We start from the raw sequence: 20,387 nt of genomic DNA, 5'->3' as shown, positions 1-20,387 counted from the left end.
GAGTCTGCTCTTCTCAAAAAAGATCTGTTTATGCGAACCAAGCCTCAATCAAAACAACTTTCGGAGGACCTTAGAAGAAGAATTGTACAGATCCGTAAAACTAGAAAAGGCTACAAAAGCATTTCTAAAGACCTGAGTGTTTATCAGTCCACAGTAAGAGAAATTCCCTACAAATGGAGGAAATTCAGTACTGTTGCTACTCCCTGTGGGAGTGGGCACCCTGCAAAGAATGTACTAAGAGAACAATGTGCAATGCTGTAGGAGGTGAAAAAGAATCCAACGGTAACAGTGAAAGACCTACAGAAATCTCTAGAACTTGCTTAAGTCTCTGTTCATATGTCCTCTATAAAAAAAAACATCGAACAAGAATGGTGTACGTGGAAGGACACCATGGAAGAAACTGTTGCTCTCCAAAAAAAAAAGCACAACAACATTACTGCACACCTTAAATTTGCAAAAGACCACCTGGATGTTCCACGACACTTCTGGGACAATATTCTGTGGACAGATGAGACAAAACTTTAACTTTTTGGTAGAAAGGCACACTTCTATGTTTGGAAGAAAAAGAGCATTGCACACCAACACCAAAATCTCATCTAACTGTGAGGCATGGTGGAAGGAGCATCCTGGTTTGGAACTGCTTTGCTGCAATCATTGAGGGAACAATGAATTCAAAATTGTATCAAGACATTTTACAGGAGAATATCAGGGTAGTGGTCTGTCACCTGAAGCTTAATAGAATTTGAATGTTGCAACAAGACAATGACCCAAAACACAACTGTAAATCAACAAAATGGTTTTAAAAAAATCATGTTTTGGAATGGCTAAGTCAGAGTCTAGACCTTAACCCAATTGAGATGCTATGGCATGACCTGAAGAGGGCTGTTCAAGCAAGGCACAGGTGTCCCCCGCTTTTCGAACGTTCGCTTTATGAAACCTGTTACGAAAGACCTACATTAGAACCCTGTTTTCATTCAGAAGGTGTTTTCACTGTTACGAAGAAAGGTAGCGCGCGCCCCGAGCAGCCGCTCTGCCCCGGATTCGGAACAGTATTGCTTTAACACGCTGCATTGAGCAGCCGTTAGCAAGATGAGTTCTAAGGTGTCGGAAAAGCCTCAAAGAGCTCGTAAGGGTGTTACACTTAGCGTAAAACTAGACATAATTAAGCGTTTCGATCGTGGTGAACAAAGCAAGGACCAAGTGAGTTTGGCTTGTGGAAGTTGACGAAGATGATGTTGAAGAGGTTTTGGCATCCCATGACCAAGAACTGATAGATGAAGAGCTGATGCAATTGGAAGAGGAAAGGATAACAATCGAAACTGAACGCAGGAAGTGAAGCAACTGCGTGAGATTTTCGCTGCAATGATAAAGTATGACTTTAATCTTGAAAGGTTTAGGGAATATTTGCAGGATGGTTTGAGTGCTTACAAACAACTGTATGATAGAAAAATGCGCGAGGCTCAGCAGTCAAGCAAGCCTTCCGCATCAGCCACAGCAGACGACGAACCTCAACCTTTGACATCGAGGCGAGCAGTCATAGGAGAAGATGAGCTGCCTGCCCGATCGACGATGAGGTGACACCCCCGTGTCCCACCACCCCAACACCCGAGCCTCGGACAGATACTGTACCGATTCGCGAAGAACGCAGCAGTAGCCGGAAGGCACACAGCACATCTTTAAGAAAAAAGCCGAAATAAACATGCTAATTAATTAGGTGCCGCCGACACATAATTGTCGGCCCAGATCAGTGCCGATTTCCAATTGCACCGCCTCTGATCTGGGCCGACAATTACATGTCGGCGGCATCTAATTAATTAGCATGTTTATTTCAGCTTTTTTCTTAACAATGTGCTGTGTGCCTCCCAGCTCCTGCTGCGTTCTTTGCGGTAATGTATCGGGTCGGCGGTTATATGTGTTTAATAATGACATGAAGAGTACAATTGTTTGTGTGTTATTAATTTAGGAAGATTGTGTTTGTCTATTATTGAAACAAGTAGAGCTGTTCAGAGTTAGAATCAGTCAAAACAAATATGATTTTTCAGCTGTCTGGATTATCCGCCTTCACAAGCATCTTCAAGTTCTAGTAATACCTGATTTACATAAAATATAATTAAATAAACCTGAAAGTATCTCTTAATTAGATCAGTGCTCTAAAACAAGTAAACATAAGCAATGAATACCTTTCCTGCAGTGGCAAAAAAATCACCATCTGGAGACACCTTTAATAGATGGATGGGTGTTGCAGTTCTGTAAAAGCAAGTTAACATTCTGAGCTAACTACTAATCTTAGAAAGTAATAAACAGATCACTAATACTCAGTCTAAAGTTTCAAATGTAATTGAAAATGTTCAGGCTATGGAAAGTTGAACAAAAGGAAAACACAATTTGTTTTTCTGGGAAGTGTTGGATCAAAGCATCTGTGGAAAGAGAAAAAGTTAACATTTTAGGTCAGGGACTTTTTGTCTGTTCTCATTTCAAATTTTCAGCACCTGCAGCTTCTTGCACAAATTATCATTCATATTTGAGGCTGTGAGGTAGACAGACAACAATATTTCACCATGAGGCATGATAATGAAAATTTAATCTTGTCCTTCAGCTTGCTAAAACTTTAAAAGTACTTGGATAGGGAAAGTGTCATTGAATTTTCATTCATGCTTGTTAAATGACATCAAAGTACCTCTTTCCCAGCAGCAACTATGATCAGATAATTGAGCATCACCTTCAATTTGAATTCTATTATAGTGTTGAAGTACATTTAGTTTACGAGAAAGGACTAAAAATAATTTAACAAGATCAATAGAAAAGCAAACACTGATTTTATATACCGTGTAAATTGTTGTACTGGAAATCATATTGGGCTCTACCTGCAGCCAGCCAAAGGATAATTAAATTCTGTGATCAAGGTAGCCGCAGTGGTTCTGTGGTTGTTATAATTTTTGATGTTAGAGGAATCAAGGGCCAAGGAGCAAGTACAGTAAGCTAATGATAGCATGAGAGAACAACCATGATCTTCTAGAATGGCAACACAGGCTCAAAAAGACTGAAAGGTCTACTCCAGTATTTATATTTGACAGATTTTCCAAATAATTTACACACCAAAACAAAATAGGAAATACAATTGTAAGATAATTGACATAGTTACTTTAATTAAGTTACCAGGGAAATAAATAGACAAAGTATTAGGATATGCATCAACAATACACTAATAAAAGTAGCCTGGTGACACAACACTAGTGCTGCTACATTACAGCACCAGATAGCTGGTTTGATCCTAACCTTATGCACCGAGTAGAGTTTGCACATTCTCCCTGTGACCATGAGCTTCTAACAGTGCTATGGTTTCCTCTCTCATCCAAGAAACATCATAGGTCTTTCTCTCCATTTCCCACACATTTGCCTTCACACTATTTTCCCATTGCAACAGCAGCAGGATTCCCCTTGTCTTTACCTACTGCCCTATGAGCCTCAGTATCCAGCATATAATTTGTCTTAATTTTTGCCATCTGCAATGGGATCCTACCACTGGGTGCATCTTTCCCTTACCCTTACTCACTGCCTTCCACAGGGATCACTCACTATGTGACTCCCTTACCCACTTGTCCCACCATACTGATCTCCCTCCTGGCACTTATCCCTGCAAGATAATAATTAGTACACCTGTCCCTACACCTTCTACCTCAGCAGCATTCAGCACCTCAATCAATCCTTTCAATCGAGGTGATACTTCACCTCGAAATCTGGTATGGCCTTCTCTACATCAGAGAGGCCCGAGTTAGATTGAGGGATCACTTTGTCGACAACCTTTGCTCTGACTGCTCTAATTTCCTGGTAGCCACCCATTTCAATCTGACTTCCCATTCTCATTCTGACATGTTGGTCCATGGCCTCTTCTATTGCAATGAAGAGGCCACACTTAGGCTGATAAAGCAGTATCTCATATTCCATCTGGGTAGCCTCCAATCCGATGGCATGAACAACAGTTTCACTAACTTTTGGTAATCTCGGCACACCCCCTTTCCTCCTCCTCTTTTTTCATTTCCTATTCTGTCCTCGTATCCCTTTTCTTCTCCTCAACTGTCTATCGCCTCCCTCAGGTATCCTTCCCCCTTCCCTTTCTCCCAAAGTCCATTTTCCTCTCCTATCAGATTCCTTCTTCTTCAGTCCTTTACCTCTCCACCTATCATGGCCCAGCTTCATACTTCATCCCTCACCTTCCTCCTCACCTGGTTTCACCTGTCAGCTTATATTTCTTCCCATCCTCCACCTTATTAAGGCTTCTTTCCTCTTCCTCTCCAATACCGATGGAGGGTCTTGGTCTGAAACGTCATTCGTTTATTCCTCTCCATAGATGCCACATGACCTGCAGAGTTCCTCCAGCACTGTACGTGTGTTCATTCCCCAAGTTTCAACCAACTCCTGGGAATAGTTTGTAACCTGAGTATTTCACATCAGAAATACAGCTGCAAACCAAGTTCTCACAGGGCAGAGGATGCATGCAACTCCATCTGCTGGCAAGTGCGTTCTTCTGGTTTCCCAAGTGCTTGTTCATAGGTACATTGCAATAGTAGAGAGAAATAATGACATGTGGAATAGAAGGGACTGATTCCTTTGCTCTGCTGAAAGCTAGTATAAACACAGTTGGCGAAAGAGCAGTCTTTTGTGTCAAATTAAGCAAAAATAGAGGTTAACATTGCAGAAGACAGCATTTGTGGTGAGCTAACCAGCCAAAGTTTTGGGATGTGAAGGTGTTTCACCAGTTAACTTTCAGGAGATACAGGTCTACTGGACAAACACAAATTTTCTCTCAGGTCTTCCTGCTGCCGTGTTAAATGTGCTCCAACATTGGTTTTGCCTAGAAATCTGCCTGATATGACCTGGTTCATCAATTCAAATGTTTTCAACAGAAAATATTGTCATGTTGTGGATAGCTTAGGTCCTTTGAATTAATGGAATTAAAAATAATGAAATACATTTCTGTGCTTTTGTTTTATAATTTTAATAGTATAGTTCAGCTTTAATAATTTTTGACTGTTTGTTTATATTGGCTGCCGGCAAACCTGGGGACAGGGCTTAGATGGCTGTCAAAACATTTCAGTGCAATAATCATGTTAGTTTTTGTCAGAGCTATCAAGTTAAAGCCAGACTGTTGGACAAAATTGCAATAGGTTTCACACCTACAAGTGTAGACTGAGCAAGCAGGATTTGGTTAAGGAGGAAGATGACCAGCACCATGCATTTGCTGAAATTACAGACACAATGACCACAATTTCCCTTAAATCAAGGGTTGACCCAAGGATTGAAAAATGCACCATTTTTCAAACAGGATTGACATGATAATGTGAAAGCCTTTGGAAACAATATTACAGAAAAAATATTAATCCCTTCATTTGAGCAGACTAATGGATTGGGTTTGACTAACAATAAAAGTTTCTTCATGAGATCAATGTTTTTTGTAAAAAATGAAGCCGATGCAGTTGTTATTGTTGTGGCTTTAATTTTGTCAGCAGACTTACTTGTAGCATTTCAAGAAGGATCACACAAGTTTGTTGGCAAACTCAAAATCCAAGGTAAAATGGAGCATTGCCAGTATTAATTTAAAAAACTGGGTGAAGAATAGAAGAGCTGCAGAGAGCACTGAAAGTCAACATGCAGTGGTGCAGAGCTACAGAAAGAGTAAATAAAAAGAAATAGTTCCTCATGGAAAACAACTATATACAGAGATGTCTAGTCAGACAAGCAAAAGTAATGCGAGGAGATTATTTTTAATGCAAAGTTCTGTTTATATTTGGAATGCATGCTTGCAGGGTGGCATGCATTCCAAATCTAAACAGAACTGTGCATTAAAAAAGAATCCAATTATATACATTCTTGCAGAAAAACTGCAAGGGTCTATGAAAACAAACTACAGAATGGGGCTAACCAGGCTATACTTCAAAGAGCCACATAAATACGTAAGGTTGAAATGGTTTCCTTCGAAGAAAACCAAATAAGTGAACTTCATTCCTAGTGTTTCTCCTGCATCTCTACAATTCTTTTTCTCCAAGAATTGATATATTTTGCTTGAAATCAGTCTCCATCACCCAACCAGCACTGTAGTCCAAATCCTAACAAATGTTTGCATTAAAAAATCTTCACGTTAGTCAGACATCTGTTTATCAGCCATACCTTTTTAATTTACTTTAATAAGAAACAGTTTTAATGGAATCATTATTTGTTTAAAGAGATAAGTGACCTGTAATTACACAAGTAGTACTTCTCACGAGTTTAGAACGGAATCAAAAATCACGGAAACAAAACTAGTACCTTGTCAATGAATAACAGACTCAAAAAGGCCCTTACTCAGATTCCCAGATGCATTGCCAATTGTTAACTTCATCTGGATCTGTCTCATACATAGCCTCCTCCTCATTTCCGTCCATTTCCTGATTTCCATTGGCCCAAAGTTGTAGCGAATTGGAGCCCGTCAAAAGACGGATTCCTAGAATGAAAAATATTGATTACTTAACCGGCTAATAAAGAAAGCCATGAGCTACTTTACAAGCTATTTTGCTGTTCATTTCTCAAATACATCATTCAACTGACAAATGAAGAGTTGGAAAGAAGGGATGTATACAGAGTAAAAGAGATGGAAGAACTAGGATTGTAGCACAACTTCATGACATCATTGACCATCTATCTTTTGACGCGCTCCTGACTGATACTTCAATCACCCAAATAACATTAACAAGTTTATTTTGATTCCCTGCATATTGCCCTTTCTAGTCATTATACAGGTGTCCCCTGCTTTTCGAATGTTTGCTTTACGAAACCTCATTGTTACGAAAGACCTACATTAGTTACCTGTTTTCGATAACAGAAGGTATTTTCATTGTTACAAAAAAAAAGGCAACAAGCGATAAAAGGCAGCGTGCACTCCAAGCAGCCAAGCTCCTCCCCCGAGCATTGCCTCTGATCTGGCCCGACATTTATGTGCCGGGCGGCACCTAATTAATTAGCTTGTTTATTTTGGCTTTTTTCTTAAAGATGTGCTGGGTGTGTCCCAGCTATCGCTGTACCCCTGCATGCTTCAGAGATCGATATCGGTCGGCAGCCTGGAGGGTGGGGGCCACTGCACCACACCAACCTCCGACAACTCAGCCTAACACACCATCATCAGTGTGCTCGGTGTGGTCTTCCCAATTCCGGTAAGTGATACTACACTGTAGATACATTATTTCTACTTTATATAGGCTGTGTATTTTTATGTGTTATTTGGTATGATTTGGCAGCTTCATAGCTTAAAGGTTACTGGAGAGAGTGTTTCTGCTGAGAGCGCTTGCGTGAGATTTTCGCTACGGAGAACAGTGCGATAATGATTGTAGAGTAGTATTTCTACTTTATATAGGCTGTGTATTTATCATATCATTCCTGCTTTTACTATATGTTACTGTTGTTTTTGGTTTTATGTGTTGTTTGGCATGATTTAGTAGGTTATTTTTGGGTCTGCGAACGCTCACAAATCTTTCCCATATAAATAGTTGGTAACTGCTTCTTCATTTTACGACATTCCGGCTTATGAACCGTTTCATAGGAACGCTCTGCCTTCAGATGGCGGGGGAAACCTGTACCATAAAGAACGTTGTCTTTAGCTGCTTAGATCGTAAACTCTAATTCCTTTCTTGAATTTCATTGTTTCCCACCTCTTACCTCCCCACAGTTTAAGATGCACTTTGGAAGCTAACCCTTTGATTGCTCTAGTAATCTTTCACTTAATTCAATGTCAAACGTTGTAAGACCATATTGCTATATGGTGCCATATGATATTGTACTGCTTCTGAAGATTATTATTTTTTTAGATTCTAAAGATCTAAATATATTGTTAACCAAGAATGAAATATCTATCTGCTATTTTGATCCACTGAGTCAGATCAACAGGTTTAAGCTTTAAATAAACCCCAGAACCAGCAATAACTATCCCCATTGTATAGCTGAATAGTGATTAAGATTTTCAATTTGAGTGCTTTAGATCCATAATTAATTCACAGTTAGATTTGGAAAGGAAAAACAAAATAAACTAATGCCACTCTAGCACAAAGTCAGAAAAGGTGATTCTGGAGCTTTTACTCGGGGAAAGTAAGCTTACAAATCAGCTGATTCATATTGACTGTAAACAATCAATCTGGTGACTACTCTAACATTCCAGTCATCAGGAAAGCATGTTTCTAAGTGAAAACTAGCACAGTATGTTATCTTACCTTGAGGATCCCATGCTAAATTATGCACCATAGACTCTAATACGAGCTGTCCACTCTTTTGCCATTGATAATTCAACTGTAATGAAGAAATGAAAGCAGTAATGATAAACTAGTTTAAGAGATCAATATGCAAACAATTAATAGTCAAAATCAGACAAAAGATGGACTTGCTGAGAAACAAAAACACTGTACATGCTTTGGCCAGACTGGAGTTATTTCTATGCCTCTAACTGATTAAATATTAGCAGTAGTTTGTAAAGTTCCATTTGTGGTTAACACCCAATGAGCAATTACACTTAACTTAGTAATAAACTCTGAATCCTGCATAGAAAAAAAAACAGTAAATGTCTGTTCACTGAATGTGAGAATCAAAATATTTTTGATGCGATGAAAAGTTACTTCAAAAATATATTATCCTGTTGCAAAACACATAAAATGCAGAAGAAACTCATCAAATCAGGCAGATTCCATGAAAGTAAACAGTCGATGTTTCGGGCCGAGACGCTTCTTCAGGACATATTAGCTTCTTTAATGTTTTACTTTATTCCATAATAAAAGCTACAAAATTTATCAGATTTAATCTGCATGCTCAATGTAGATCACTTACTCCTCTTTAAAACTGAGAAAAAGTACGCTTGCAAATAGTTGTAGATTTTATAACGAATTTAACTATTTCTATTAATTTAAACGTTTTCTTCACCTTCAGAAACAACTGAAATATCTAACCATCAAACAAAAAATTCCTGGAATACTGTCCAATAAATAATTTGCTGCAATTCCAGTAAAATTCCAGAAATTTGGCATTTAAAATTACAATTATGCATACTGTATTAACCACAATTATCTTTAGTAGTCCCTTGTGATTGCGAACAACTTGTATGGCCATTTTCTGTGACTTCCGAGATGGCTGATAAAGCCAATGTTGCAATATTTAAAGGAAGTGGATGGGAAATGTTTGATGAGTGGTAGTATGCTCTTTCTGTCCTTACCAATGCTCTTTACCTTTTACTGTGTTTTTCCTGTATGGTATTTCAAAGTTCAGAGTAAATATATTGTCAAAGTACATTCTATAAATGTCACCATTCACAACTTGCAGATTTGTTTGTTTGTGGGCATGCATAGTAAATTCAAGAAACACAATAGAATCAATGAAAGACTGCACCCAACAGAGCAAACAATCAATGTGCAAAAGACAACAAACAGTACAAATACAAAATTAATAACAACAACAAATAAATAAGCAATATCGAGAATGTGAGTTGAAGAGTCCTTGAAAAAGAGGCTGTATGTTGTGGGAACATTTCAATGATGGAGCAAGTGAAGTTCAGTAAAGTTATCCCCTCTGGTTCAAGAACCTGATTGTTGAGGGTAATAACTGTTCCTGAACCTAGTGGTGTGGGTCTTGAGGCTCCTGTACTACCTTCTGATGGCAGTGGTGATAAAAGCATGGCTTGGATGGCGCGGGTCATAGGCCTCCCTGCGACAGCACTCTGTGTAGATGTTCTCATTGGCAGGAAGAGCTTTACATGTGAGTGTCTGGGCCATAGTCAGTATTTTTGTAGGGTTTTCCATTCAAGGGCATTGGCATTTCAATACCAGATCATGATACAACCTCCACTACACAACTATACAAGATTGTCAAAGTTTTAGATGTCACTTGTGAATCTTCAGAAACACCTAAGGAAGTCGAGATGCTGCCAAGCTTTGTTCACAATAGCACTTATGTGCTGGGCCCAGGACAGTTCCTCTGAAATGATAATACTGAGGAATTTAAAGTTGCTTACCCTCTCCACCTTTATCTCCCGATGAAAATTGTCTCATGGACCTCCAGTTTCCTCCTCCTGAAGTCAATAATCAACTTCTTGGTCTTGCTGCAATTGAGTGAGAAATCATCGTTGTAGCCAGATTTTCAATCTCCCTCCTACATTTCCTCTGGGATTAATTATGTATCTATTATATGCTGTTTCATCACCACCTTTGATTTGGCCAACGACAGTGGTGTCATCAGCAAACTTACATATGGCATTGGAGCGGTGCTTACCCTCAGAGTCACTAGTGCAAAGTGAGTAGAACAGGATACTAAGCACACAGCCTTGTGGTGCACCTGTGCTGATGGAGATTATGGAGACGTTGTTGCCAATCTGAACTGACCAGGGATTACAAGTGAGGAAATCGAGAATCCAATTGAGGTCAAGGTCCTCAAACTTATTGATTAGTATTGAGGGGATGATAGTGTTGAACGTAGAGCTGTAGTCAATGAAGAGCATCTTCACCATAAATCACTCTTCATCTGCAACCTCTTAAAGCACTTCAACATACTGGATGTAAGTGCTACTGGATGATAGTTATTGAGGCAGCTTACCACTTTCTATTTGGGCACCAGTATAACTGAAACCTGTGTGAAGCAGGTGGATACCTTACACTGCCAACTCGAGGTTAAATACATCAGTGAACACTCCAGCCATATGATCAGCACAGGTCTTTAGTATTCAGCCAGGTAACCCATCTGGGCTGGATGCTTTCTGAGAGTTCATTTCCTGAAGTCAGCCTCAGACTGAAATCACAGGATCATTGAGGGCTGTGGGAGTTCGTGAAGGTTCCTTCAAGTTTTTGATGGCCAAAGAGAGCATAGACATTGAGCTCATCTGGGAGCGGAGCCTGGTTGTCACCAATGTCACTTTGTTTCACTTTGTAGGAGGCAATAGCATTCAAGGCCTGCACAGCTGTCAAGCATCCTTCAGTGATTCAAGTTTGGTCTGGAATTGCCACCTCACATGTGAGATGGTTTTCCAGGGATTGCACCTGGACCTCTTGTACCTTATTCGATTGCTAGACCTGAATGCCACTGATCTGGCCCTCAGCAAATTGCAGATGACTCTGAATGATTTTGTGGGGCACACTTGTCTACGACTGCTTTTACGAAGTCCATAACAACTGTGGTGTATTCATTCAGATCCTCTGATGATTTCTTCAACATGGCTGAGTCATCCAACTTGAAACAATTCCATAGCCAGTCCTCTGTCTCCTTATTTTTTGTTGTCCTTATGTCTGAAGCCTGGCTTTACTTTCTACCTGTATGAAGGTGGAGAAGGACAGCCAAGCGATCAGATTCCCCGAAATGCAGTCTAGGCAACAAACAGTACGCATTCCTAATCATTATATAGCAGTGTTTGAGTGTGTTAAGAGTGGTGCTCCAGGTTATATATTGATGGTAATTGGGCAGTGATTTCTTCAAACAAGCCTGACTGAAGTCTCTGAATATGATTTGGAATGTGTCGGAATGGTCTGTTTCTTGTTTGGTGATGCAGCATTTAATATGTTGAGTGCCTGATTAACACCAACTTTTGGCAGTATGTTAACTGTGGTCATGATCATGGACAAGAACTCTCTTGGTAAGTAAAAGGGTTAATACTTAATCATTAAACATTCCAGGTCGGGGGAACAAAAGCATGACAAGACCAAGACTGCCGTGTCCAAGTACCACAGAGAGCACCACAAAACACAGATTCCCCACCTTTTGCCTTCTTCGAATGATTTTGTGCATCAAAAAGTCCTCAAGTCTTACCAAAGTATCCAGCACATATGGCGTGAGCATGTCTCCATGAAGCTCAGATCACAACACTTTCTCACTTCCCTCCGATAAAGCAATCTTGCCCTTATAATCTTGTTCTCTATTGACCACACATTCGTTGAAAAGTGCTGACTCTACATGTTTGACAGTTAAGTCTGTCAAGTCCTTCAGAGATTATGGAATCGCTAGTTCATTGAGGCAACTGCTTAAAGGGAAATTACTGACTGGAGAATGAAGTGAGAATAATTCAGAAGAAGTATATTTATAAGTTTTGTAAGCAGCTCGCAACATGTCACCATGGGTTACCAGCGCTATCTTGGCAAGATTAAAGGTTCTTATTATCATACTGAATGCTCCTTCCCATTTTGAGTGGCCATAGTGTAGGATTCTGAGTTGATGGGAACATGTTTCCATGGAGACTATGAGAACATTCTTGAATCTTCTCCTCTGTCTGCCTAGTTAATCTGTGGCCAAGGCAAAGGTCAGAATAACGTCTGTTCCGGAATCTAATGTCAAGCACACAACTGACTTGACCTGCTCAATATAGCTGACCAATTGTAATTATGGCTTTGGAGGCACTGCCCTGAGAAAGAACTCTGACATTTAAATACACTGCCAGAGGATTGAGATTTTCTGGCACAACACGAGAGAAACTGTTAAATGCAGCATTGCTCATGCTCTGAGATGAATGCAGCAGCTTAGCCAAATCTCAGAAGGAAACAAGGCAGTGATGAATTCTAACATAATTTATGACACCTTGATCTTCAAACACTTCTTCAGATAATCAAAGGTTGTAGTGGCAGACCAAAGACAATGGTGACTTTAATTACTGCTATCTTTTCATCGATAGTTAAACCTTAACTTTCTGTATTAAATTCCTTAAGGATCTGTTCTGGGTCCAGCATGTTAAGCGCAATTACGAAGAAAGCACAGAGTTTACAAAGATTCAGAATGGCATCTGAAACTATGACAAACTTCTACAGATGTGTAGTGGAAAGTATATTGACTGGCTTCATCACTTCTACAGATGTGTAGTGGAAAGTATATTGACTGGCTTCATCACAGTCTGGTATGGAAACACCAATGCCCTTGAATAGAAAATCCTATAAGAAGTAGTGGATATGGTTCAGTCCATCACAGGTAAAGCCGTCCCCATCATTGAGCATAAATGAAACACTTTCGCAGGAAAGCAGTATCCATCATCATGGACCCCCACCACCCAGGTCATGCTCTCTTCTTGCTGCTGCCATCAGGAAGAAGGTACAGAAGTCTCATGACTCGCACCACCAGGTTCAGGGCCAGTTATTACTCCTTAACCATCAGCCTCTTGAGCCAACGAGAATAACTTCACTTGCCCCATCACTGGAATGTTCCCACCTCTGTATTCACTTCCAAGGACTCTTCATCTCATGATCTCTATACTTATTGCTTACTTATTATTATTACTTTCTTTTTATATTTGCACAGCTCTTGCCCACTGGTTAAATGCCCAAACTGATGTGGTCTTTTATTGATACTACTATGGCCTTTATTCTATCATAGTTTTATTGAGTATGCCTGCAAGAAAATGAATCTCAGCGTTGTATATGGTGATGTATGTACTTTGATAACAAATTTACTTTGAAATTTTGATTAAATGTCAGAGGGCAGTGCTGTTGAGCAGGGCAAACTTTGAAGGCGAACTTTGTTTCATCAATATTTAACTTCAGATGGATTCTTTCTTATGTTTCTGTGAACAAGTCATTGCAATTTGGTGCTCATCTCAGAATGTGCACATAAATAAATGCCTGAAGACAAAATGATCTTTATTTTTGAGATGAACAGTTCCTTGTCTGTCCTTCAGATCTGATCCACTCCATTGGAAAGTTTGTTGGAGGTACTATAAGATGAAGTACTGTGACAAGAAAATTGAAAATATGTATGGAGTGATGAAACAGCCCTGCACTGAGACTGGGTACTTTGCTGACTCATTAGTTAATATCCTAGTTTGCATTCCATTCTACAGGAGAGGCAAGATAGGGATGAAGTCTTATCAGCGGACTTGAGTCCTGACACAGACAAGGCTATAGAGATAATTGTGGACTTTAGGATCATGCATCCTGGCCACTCCTCACTGCACATAAACTGCTCCTCTGTATAAAGTGTCAGGAGCAGCAAATTATTCACAGTGCACATAACTGATGATCTTGCATGGTCACTCAGCACCACCTCAAGTCATGAAAGCAGAGCACTGTCTTCACTTTCTGAGGAGACTGAGGCAAGCAAGTCTCCCTCACCCGTCCATTCTAACCAATTTTTACATGAGCACAATTGAGAGTGCCCTGACCATCTGCATTACCATCTGGTATGCGAATTGCAAGGCATCTGACCTTAAAATTTGACAAAGGATCATGTAGATTGCTGAGAGGAACCCATCTGAGATATGTATCAGGATTGCTCATGCGCAGGGTGCTTATCATTGTCAAGGATCCCTCTCTGCCTCATATTCTCTTTGACCTCCTACCATCAGGCATTAGGACAAGAACTATTAAGATGGGAAACAGCTTCCTCCCTCAGGCCATCAGACTACTATCCTGGTCTCATCATGTATGAAGCGCCAGAAGCATTACACTATTTACTTCTTTAGCACACATCTTTAACACACACCTTAAGCTAAATGTTAATCTTTTGGAATATATTTTAATTATTTGTTCATTTATTTGTGCTAATATTCCTAAGGCAATCCAACTCAGCAATGATTCCTGAGGAAAGATTGTGCTGAAGGTGTGGTGATCTTAAGCCCGCAGATTGAGGGAATGCAGGATGACACAGGGTATCAAAATAAGGGCAAGAACAACGAAAAGGAGAAGGATGGTTAATGCAATGAAAATGAGGCTTCTTGATGCACCTTGTAATGATTTGATCTTTGTGAACGGCACACAAGACAAGCTTTACACTTTTCCTTGATACATGTGACAGTAATAAACCAATTCCAAAATATAGACACGTCAGTCAGATAACAGTAAAGTGTTGATGTTGAATCACATGAAAATTCAAGAACACATCATGCTTGGTAGGTTGAAAATGAAAGTATAAAATTACATCTACTTACTGTAGAATGCTTACTTTTCCGATTTAAAAGGGAAATGGGTTCAAAAATACAAACTAAATTTCCATATGATGCAGCAATCTGTGGATGAATCACATTTAAAATGCAGTGATAATGAATTAATAATTTCCACAGTTACTAAGGCACTATAGTCATGCATGAAAATTAATGCTGCAACTGTAATAATGCAAATTTCTGAAGCCTGTTCTATGTTTTAAAATTACACAATGTAATTCTCTTATTCCAAAATAAAACAAAACAAAACAATTTTTGCATCACTTTCAAATACAGCCAAAATCAATGCCCTCAAAAAACGTTAAGGAAACTTTTGGTACAAGAGTAAAAATAATAAATCCTGTAACTAGCATACAAGTCCAAAAACATTGTTAAATTCTCATGCTTAAAATAATTGCAAAAGCTGAAAGTAATTTACTATTTTCTTTTTTCAAGTTCTTACTCGAGCAAAGGCTGTAGTCCTCAGGAAATCATAGAGTAAAAATGAATTGTGCAGAGGTAAAAAATAACAAGACAGGAATTCATCTGAGGGAATGGCAAGGTAAGACGGAGAAAAACAAAGAAATTATGGGAGTCTGTCATAAAGGTATTGCAAAAATGGACAGAATTTTTATCTAGTTTAGTTCAGGTAGGACAAAACAACCCAACCAAGGAGTTCCTAGTGCTTTTGAGACAGTTTCTTACTTCAGACATTAGAACATAGAACACAGAGCATTATGGCACAGTATAGGCTCTTCAGCTCATGACATTCTGTTCATCTATGTAAAATTACTCTTAAGATCAACCTAACCCTTCCCTCCCACACAGTCTGTAACCCTCTATTTTTCTTAGATGCACATGCCTGTTTAAGAGCATCTTAAATCAAGATTCACAACAGTTTATTGTCAATACCAGTACACAAGCGTAAAAGAGAATGAAATAATTGTTACTGTGGATCTCATATAGCATTTAAAACAACACAAGAACAAAATAATTAAAGAACACTAGAAATATATATACACAGTATAACTTGATTGCAAAAGGATGGGTGGTACCTGAACTCAAGCGGGCAGGTTTGCTAGAACTGTTGGGGAGGGTTAAACTTATTTGGCAGAAGGGTAGGAACCAGAGTGCTAGGGCTAAGGATATGGCTACTGGTTGGTACACAAGTAGATGCATTGTGTAGTGAGACTGTGAGGAAAGACAAGCAGATAATAGGGGACAAAGGTTCAGATTTCTGGATCACTGGGATCTCTTCTGGGGAAGCTATGACATGCACAAAGGGGTCAGGTTACAACTGAACCCGAGGAGGATTAATATCCTTGCGGGCAAGTTTGCTAGAGCTGTTCTGGAAGTTTTAAACTAATTTGGCAGGGGGGTGGGAACCAGAGTAATAGCACTGAGGATGAGGTAGTTGATTTATGAACAGAGGCAGAATGTTGGCAGACTTCCAGCAAGGAGAGGTTGATGACAGGGCAAAATTGAAGTCAACAGGATGAGTTGCAATGTAAGAGGTGAACGGAATTGAAAAGGGTGACTACAGGACTGAAGGGATTATATTTGAATGTGTGCAGTATACAAGATAAGGTAGATGAACTTGTAGCACAGGTACAGATTGGCACGTATAACATTATCAGCATCACTGAACAGTGGCTTTAAGAAGATTATAGTGGGAAACTTAACATCTAAGGATATACATTCTATCAAAAAGACAGGCAGGTAGGCAGGACAGATGGCATGGCTTTATTGGTAAAAAACTGAAATCAAATCATTAGAAAGAGATGATATAGGATCGGAAGGTGTTGAGTGGATAGAGCTAAGAAACTGCAAGGGTAAAAAGACCCTGATGGGAGTTACATACAGACCCCCAACAGTAGTACAGATGTGGTCTACAAATTGCAATAGGAGATAGAAAATGCATGTTAAATGGGTGATGTTACCATAGTATTGGGGCATTTAAATATGCAGGCAAATTGGGAAAATCAGGTTGGTACTGGATTCCAAAAGTGGGAATTTCAAGAATGCCTAGAGATGGTTTTTTAGAGCAGCTCATAGTTGTGCCACTAGGGGATCACTTATTCTGAATTGGGTGTTGTGCACTAAACCAGAATTAATTAGAGGACTGAAGGTAAAGGAACCCTTTGGGCCAGTGATCATAATGATAGCTTGTCCTTCCTCACAGTTCGCCCTGCAATTTGAGAAGAAGCTTAAGTCTGATGTACCAGTATTACAGAGGAGTAAAGGAAATTACAGAGGCACGAGCGAAGAGTTGGCCAAAATTGATTGGAAAACAACACTGGCAGGGATGACAGCAGGGCAGCAATGGCTGGAATTTCTGGGAGCAATTTGGAAGACACAGGATTTATACATTCCCAAGAGGAAGAAATATTCTAAAGGCAGGATGACAGAACCGTGGCTAGCAGGAGAAGTCAAAGCTAACATAAAAGTCAAAGAGAAGGCATATAGAGCAAAAAATAGTGGAAAGTTAGAGTATTGGGAAGCCTTTAAAAACCAACCAACCAGCAGAAGGCAATTTAAAAAGTAATTAAAGATGGAATATGAAAGTAAACTAGCCAATAATATTAAAGAGGATACTAACAGCTTCTTCAAATAACGTGCAATAAACAGGTGAGAATAGACATTGGACCGCTCAAAAATGAAGCTGGAGCCCGAAACGTCGACTGTACTCCCCCCCGCCCCCCATAGATGTTGCCTGACTTGCTGAGTTCCTCCAGCATTGTGTGTGTGTTGCTTGGATTTCCAGCATCTGCCAATTTTCTTGTTTGTTAATTGTTAAGGATGTGGTTTTGGACACATGATAAGATAGGTCATAGTCAGCATGTTTCCTTAAGGGAAAATCTTGCTTGACAAATGGTGAAATTCTTTGAAGAAATAACAAGCAGGATTGACAAAGGAGACTCGATGGATGTTGTGCACTTAAATTTTCAGGACTTGGACAAAGTACCACACATGAGACTGCTTAACAAGTTAAGAGCTCATGGTTTTACAGGAAAGCTACTAGGATAGATGGAGTACTGGCTGACTGGCAGGAGGCAAAGAGTGGGAATTAAGAGAGCCTTTTCTGGTAGGCTACCAGTGACCAGTGGTGTTCCACAGGGGTCTGTGTTGGGAGCGCTTTTTACATTATGTGTCAATAATGGAATTCATGGCTTTGCGGCCTAGTTTGCGGACAATACAAAGATAGGTGGATGGGACTTTGGTAAAGGAAATAAAAGCATATACTATTTTATAAATAGAAAGAAAATTCAAAAATCGGAGGCACAAAGGGACTTTGGAGTCCTTGTGCCAGTCGAGGCTGTTGTGAGGAACGCAAATATAGTGTCAGCATTCATTTCTAGGGATCTACATATACAAGAGCAAGGATATAATGCTGAGGCTTTCTAAGGCATAGATCAGACTGCAATTGGAGTATCATTAGCAGAAGAGGTTTATAAGAATAATTTCAGGAATGACAGAATTAACATATGAAGAGTATCTGGTGGCTCTGCACCTGTACATGTTGCAGTCCAAAAGAATGGGGAGGGATCTCATTAAAACCTATTGAAAGGGCTAGACAGACTGGATGTGCAGAGGATGTTTCCTATAATGGGTAACTCTAGGACCAGAGGACACAGCTCAGAAAAGAGAGACACCCAATTAGAACAGAGATGAGGAGGAATTTCTTTAGCTAGAGGGTGGTGAATTGCTAGGGACAGCTGTGGAAGCCAATTCATTGAGTATATTTAAAGGGGAGGTTAACAGGTTCTTGATTAGTCAGGGTGTCAAAGGTTATGGGGAGCAGGCAGAAGAATGCAGTTGAGAGGAATGACGGCATAAACTTGACAGGCTAAATGGTCAAAATCCGTTCCTATATCTTATGCCTAAACTATGTCTATAAAGTGATGTTAGGCACAGGAGTGTCTGTACATAAGGAGGCTCTGAAAGGAAATTCTAAATTAGTGGTGGTGGGATTATGAAGCGGTGGGATTAGTGTGTGAAGGTGTTGATCAGCCTTACTAATTGGGGAAAAGTAACTGTTTTTGAGTCTGATGGTCCTGGTGTGGACGTTACGTAGCCTCCTCACTGATGTAAGTGGGAGGAATAGTCCATGAATAATGTAGTGAATTCTTCATGATGTTGCTAGCCATTTTTCTGTATATACAGCATGTCCTTGGCGACAGATAGACTTTTGCCAGTAATGCGTTGGGCAATTTTGCCTATCTGTTGTAAAGTCTTCCTGTCACCACAGAGCAGTTTCCATACCGTACAGTGATGCAGCATGCTAGGATGCTCTGTATTGTGCATCTGTAGAAGAACGCCAGTATAAATGTAAATAGTCCAGCTCTCTTCAGCCTCCTCAGAAAGTAGAGGCATTGGTGAGCTTTCCTGATTGTGCAGAATGGGTTTTGGGACCATGAAAGGTGGTTGATGTACACTCCAACGAGCTTGAAACTGCTTGCAGTTGCCACTGCTGTGCTGTCAATGTAAAAAGGGATGCGAGCAGTGGAAGTTCTTCCTAAGTCAATAACTATCTTTTCTGTCTCAATGACATTGAGGAAGAGGTTATTTGCCTGACACCAGGCCTTGAGCTCATCTAGATCCTCTCTGTAGGTCATCTCATTGTTGGTGATGAGCCCAATCACTGTTGTACCATCAGCAAACTTGCCAATGTGATTATTTGGGTGTTTGGCCTTGCAGTCACATGTGAGTAGAGTACTGCAATGGGCTCATTACACAGCCCTGGGAGGCTGAGGATGGGAGGGTGGTACAGAGGAATGATTGTGCATCCTGCCTATGGTCTTCATTAGGAAGTCCAACACCTAGTTGCACAGTGGTGCATTTTGACCCAGGAGTAGGACTTTGTTCACCAAAGTCTGTGGGACAATAGTGTTGAATGCCAAAATAAAATCCAGAAACAGCATTCTGACGCAAGTATCCTTGTTTACTAGGTGTCAAGACCAGGTGTATGACATGTGCTATGAAATTTGTCACAGAGCAGTTCTGTTGGAAAGCATATTGATAAAGGTCCAATATGGGAGGAATGGAGTTTTTGTTGTAATGTGCCATTACCAGCCATTCAAAGTATTTCATGATTGGCATCAGTACCAGCAGGCTATAGTCGTTTAGTTCTGAAGGTATAGAGTTCTTTCATACAAGGATAATGGAGGCTGATTTGAAGCATGTGGGGACAGCAGCCTGGATGAATGAAGTTTTTAAGATGTTCATGAAGATCTGGTGTGCACACTCCCTGAGTACTCTGCCTGGGATGTTGTTTGGCCTGGCTGCCTTATGGGGGTTGACTCTGCAGTCCTTCTCACATCTGCTGCTGTTACAGACAATGGCTGCTCACCTGGGAAGGTGGTGGATTTTGTGGCTGGCATTGTGCTGCATGCCTTGAAACGTGCATGACAGCTGTTTAGAGTGACAGGGAGAGGAATCACTGGTACAATTTACCCCGTTTTTCCTTGCATAGTCACTAATGCCCAGCCACGTAAGTTTG

At 40.1% G+C, this 20,387-nt stretch overlaps 1 protein-coding gene across 8 annotated transcripts in view; it reads right to left on the bottom strand.

Moving 5' to 3' along the window:
* Positions 1 to 20,387, bottom strand: part of LOC140211578 (dmX-like protein 1) — a 199,880-nt gene that overhangs the window by 150,302 nt on the left and 29,191 nt on the right. For 6 of the 8 annotated variants that reach the window (XM_072281438.1, XM_072281440.1, XM_072281439.1 and 3 more), the window contains exons 3-6: positions 14,897 to 14,974; positions 8,235 to 8,310; positions 6,340 to 6,478; positions 2,181 to 2,247 (exon numbers count right to left, since the gene is read on the bottom strand). In XM_072281438.1, coding sequence (XP_072137539.1) covers positions 2,181 to 2,247; positions 6,340 to 6,478; positions 8,235 to 8,310; positions 14,897 to 14,974 — 360 coding nt within the window. Of the gene's footprint in view, positions 1 to 2,180; positions 2,248 to 6,339; positions 6,479 to 8,234; positions 8,311 to 10,018; positions 10,105 to 14,896; positions 14,975 to 20,387 lie in introns of those variants that run through there. The other 2 variants (XM_072281444.1, XM_072281445.1) reach the window with 2 other exon arrangements.

The sequence above is a fragment of the Mobula birostris genome, chromosome 17 (assembly GCF_030028105.1).
Source record: "Mobula birostris isolate sMobBir1 chromosome 17, sMobBir1.hap1, whole genome shotgun sequence".
Classification (NCBI taxonomy): domain Eukaryota; kingdom Metazoa; phylum Chordata; class Chondrichthyes; order Myliobatiformes; family Myliobatidae; genus Mobula; species Mobula birostris.
This window is presented reverse-complemented; position numbering and strand designations above follow the sequence as displayed.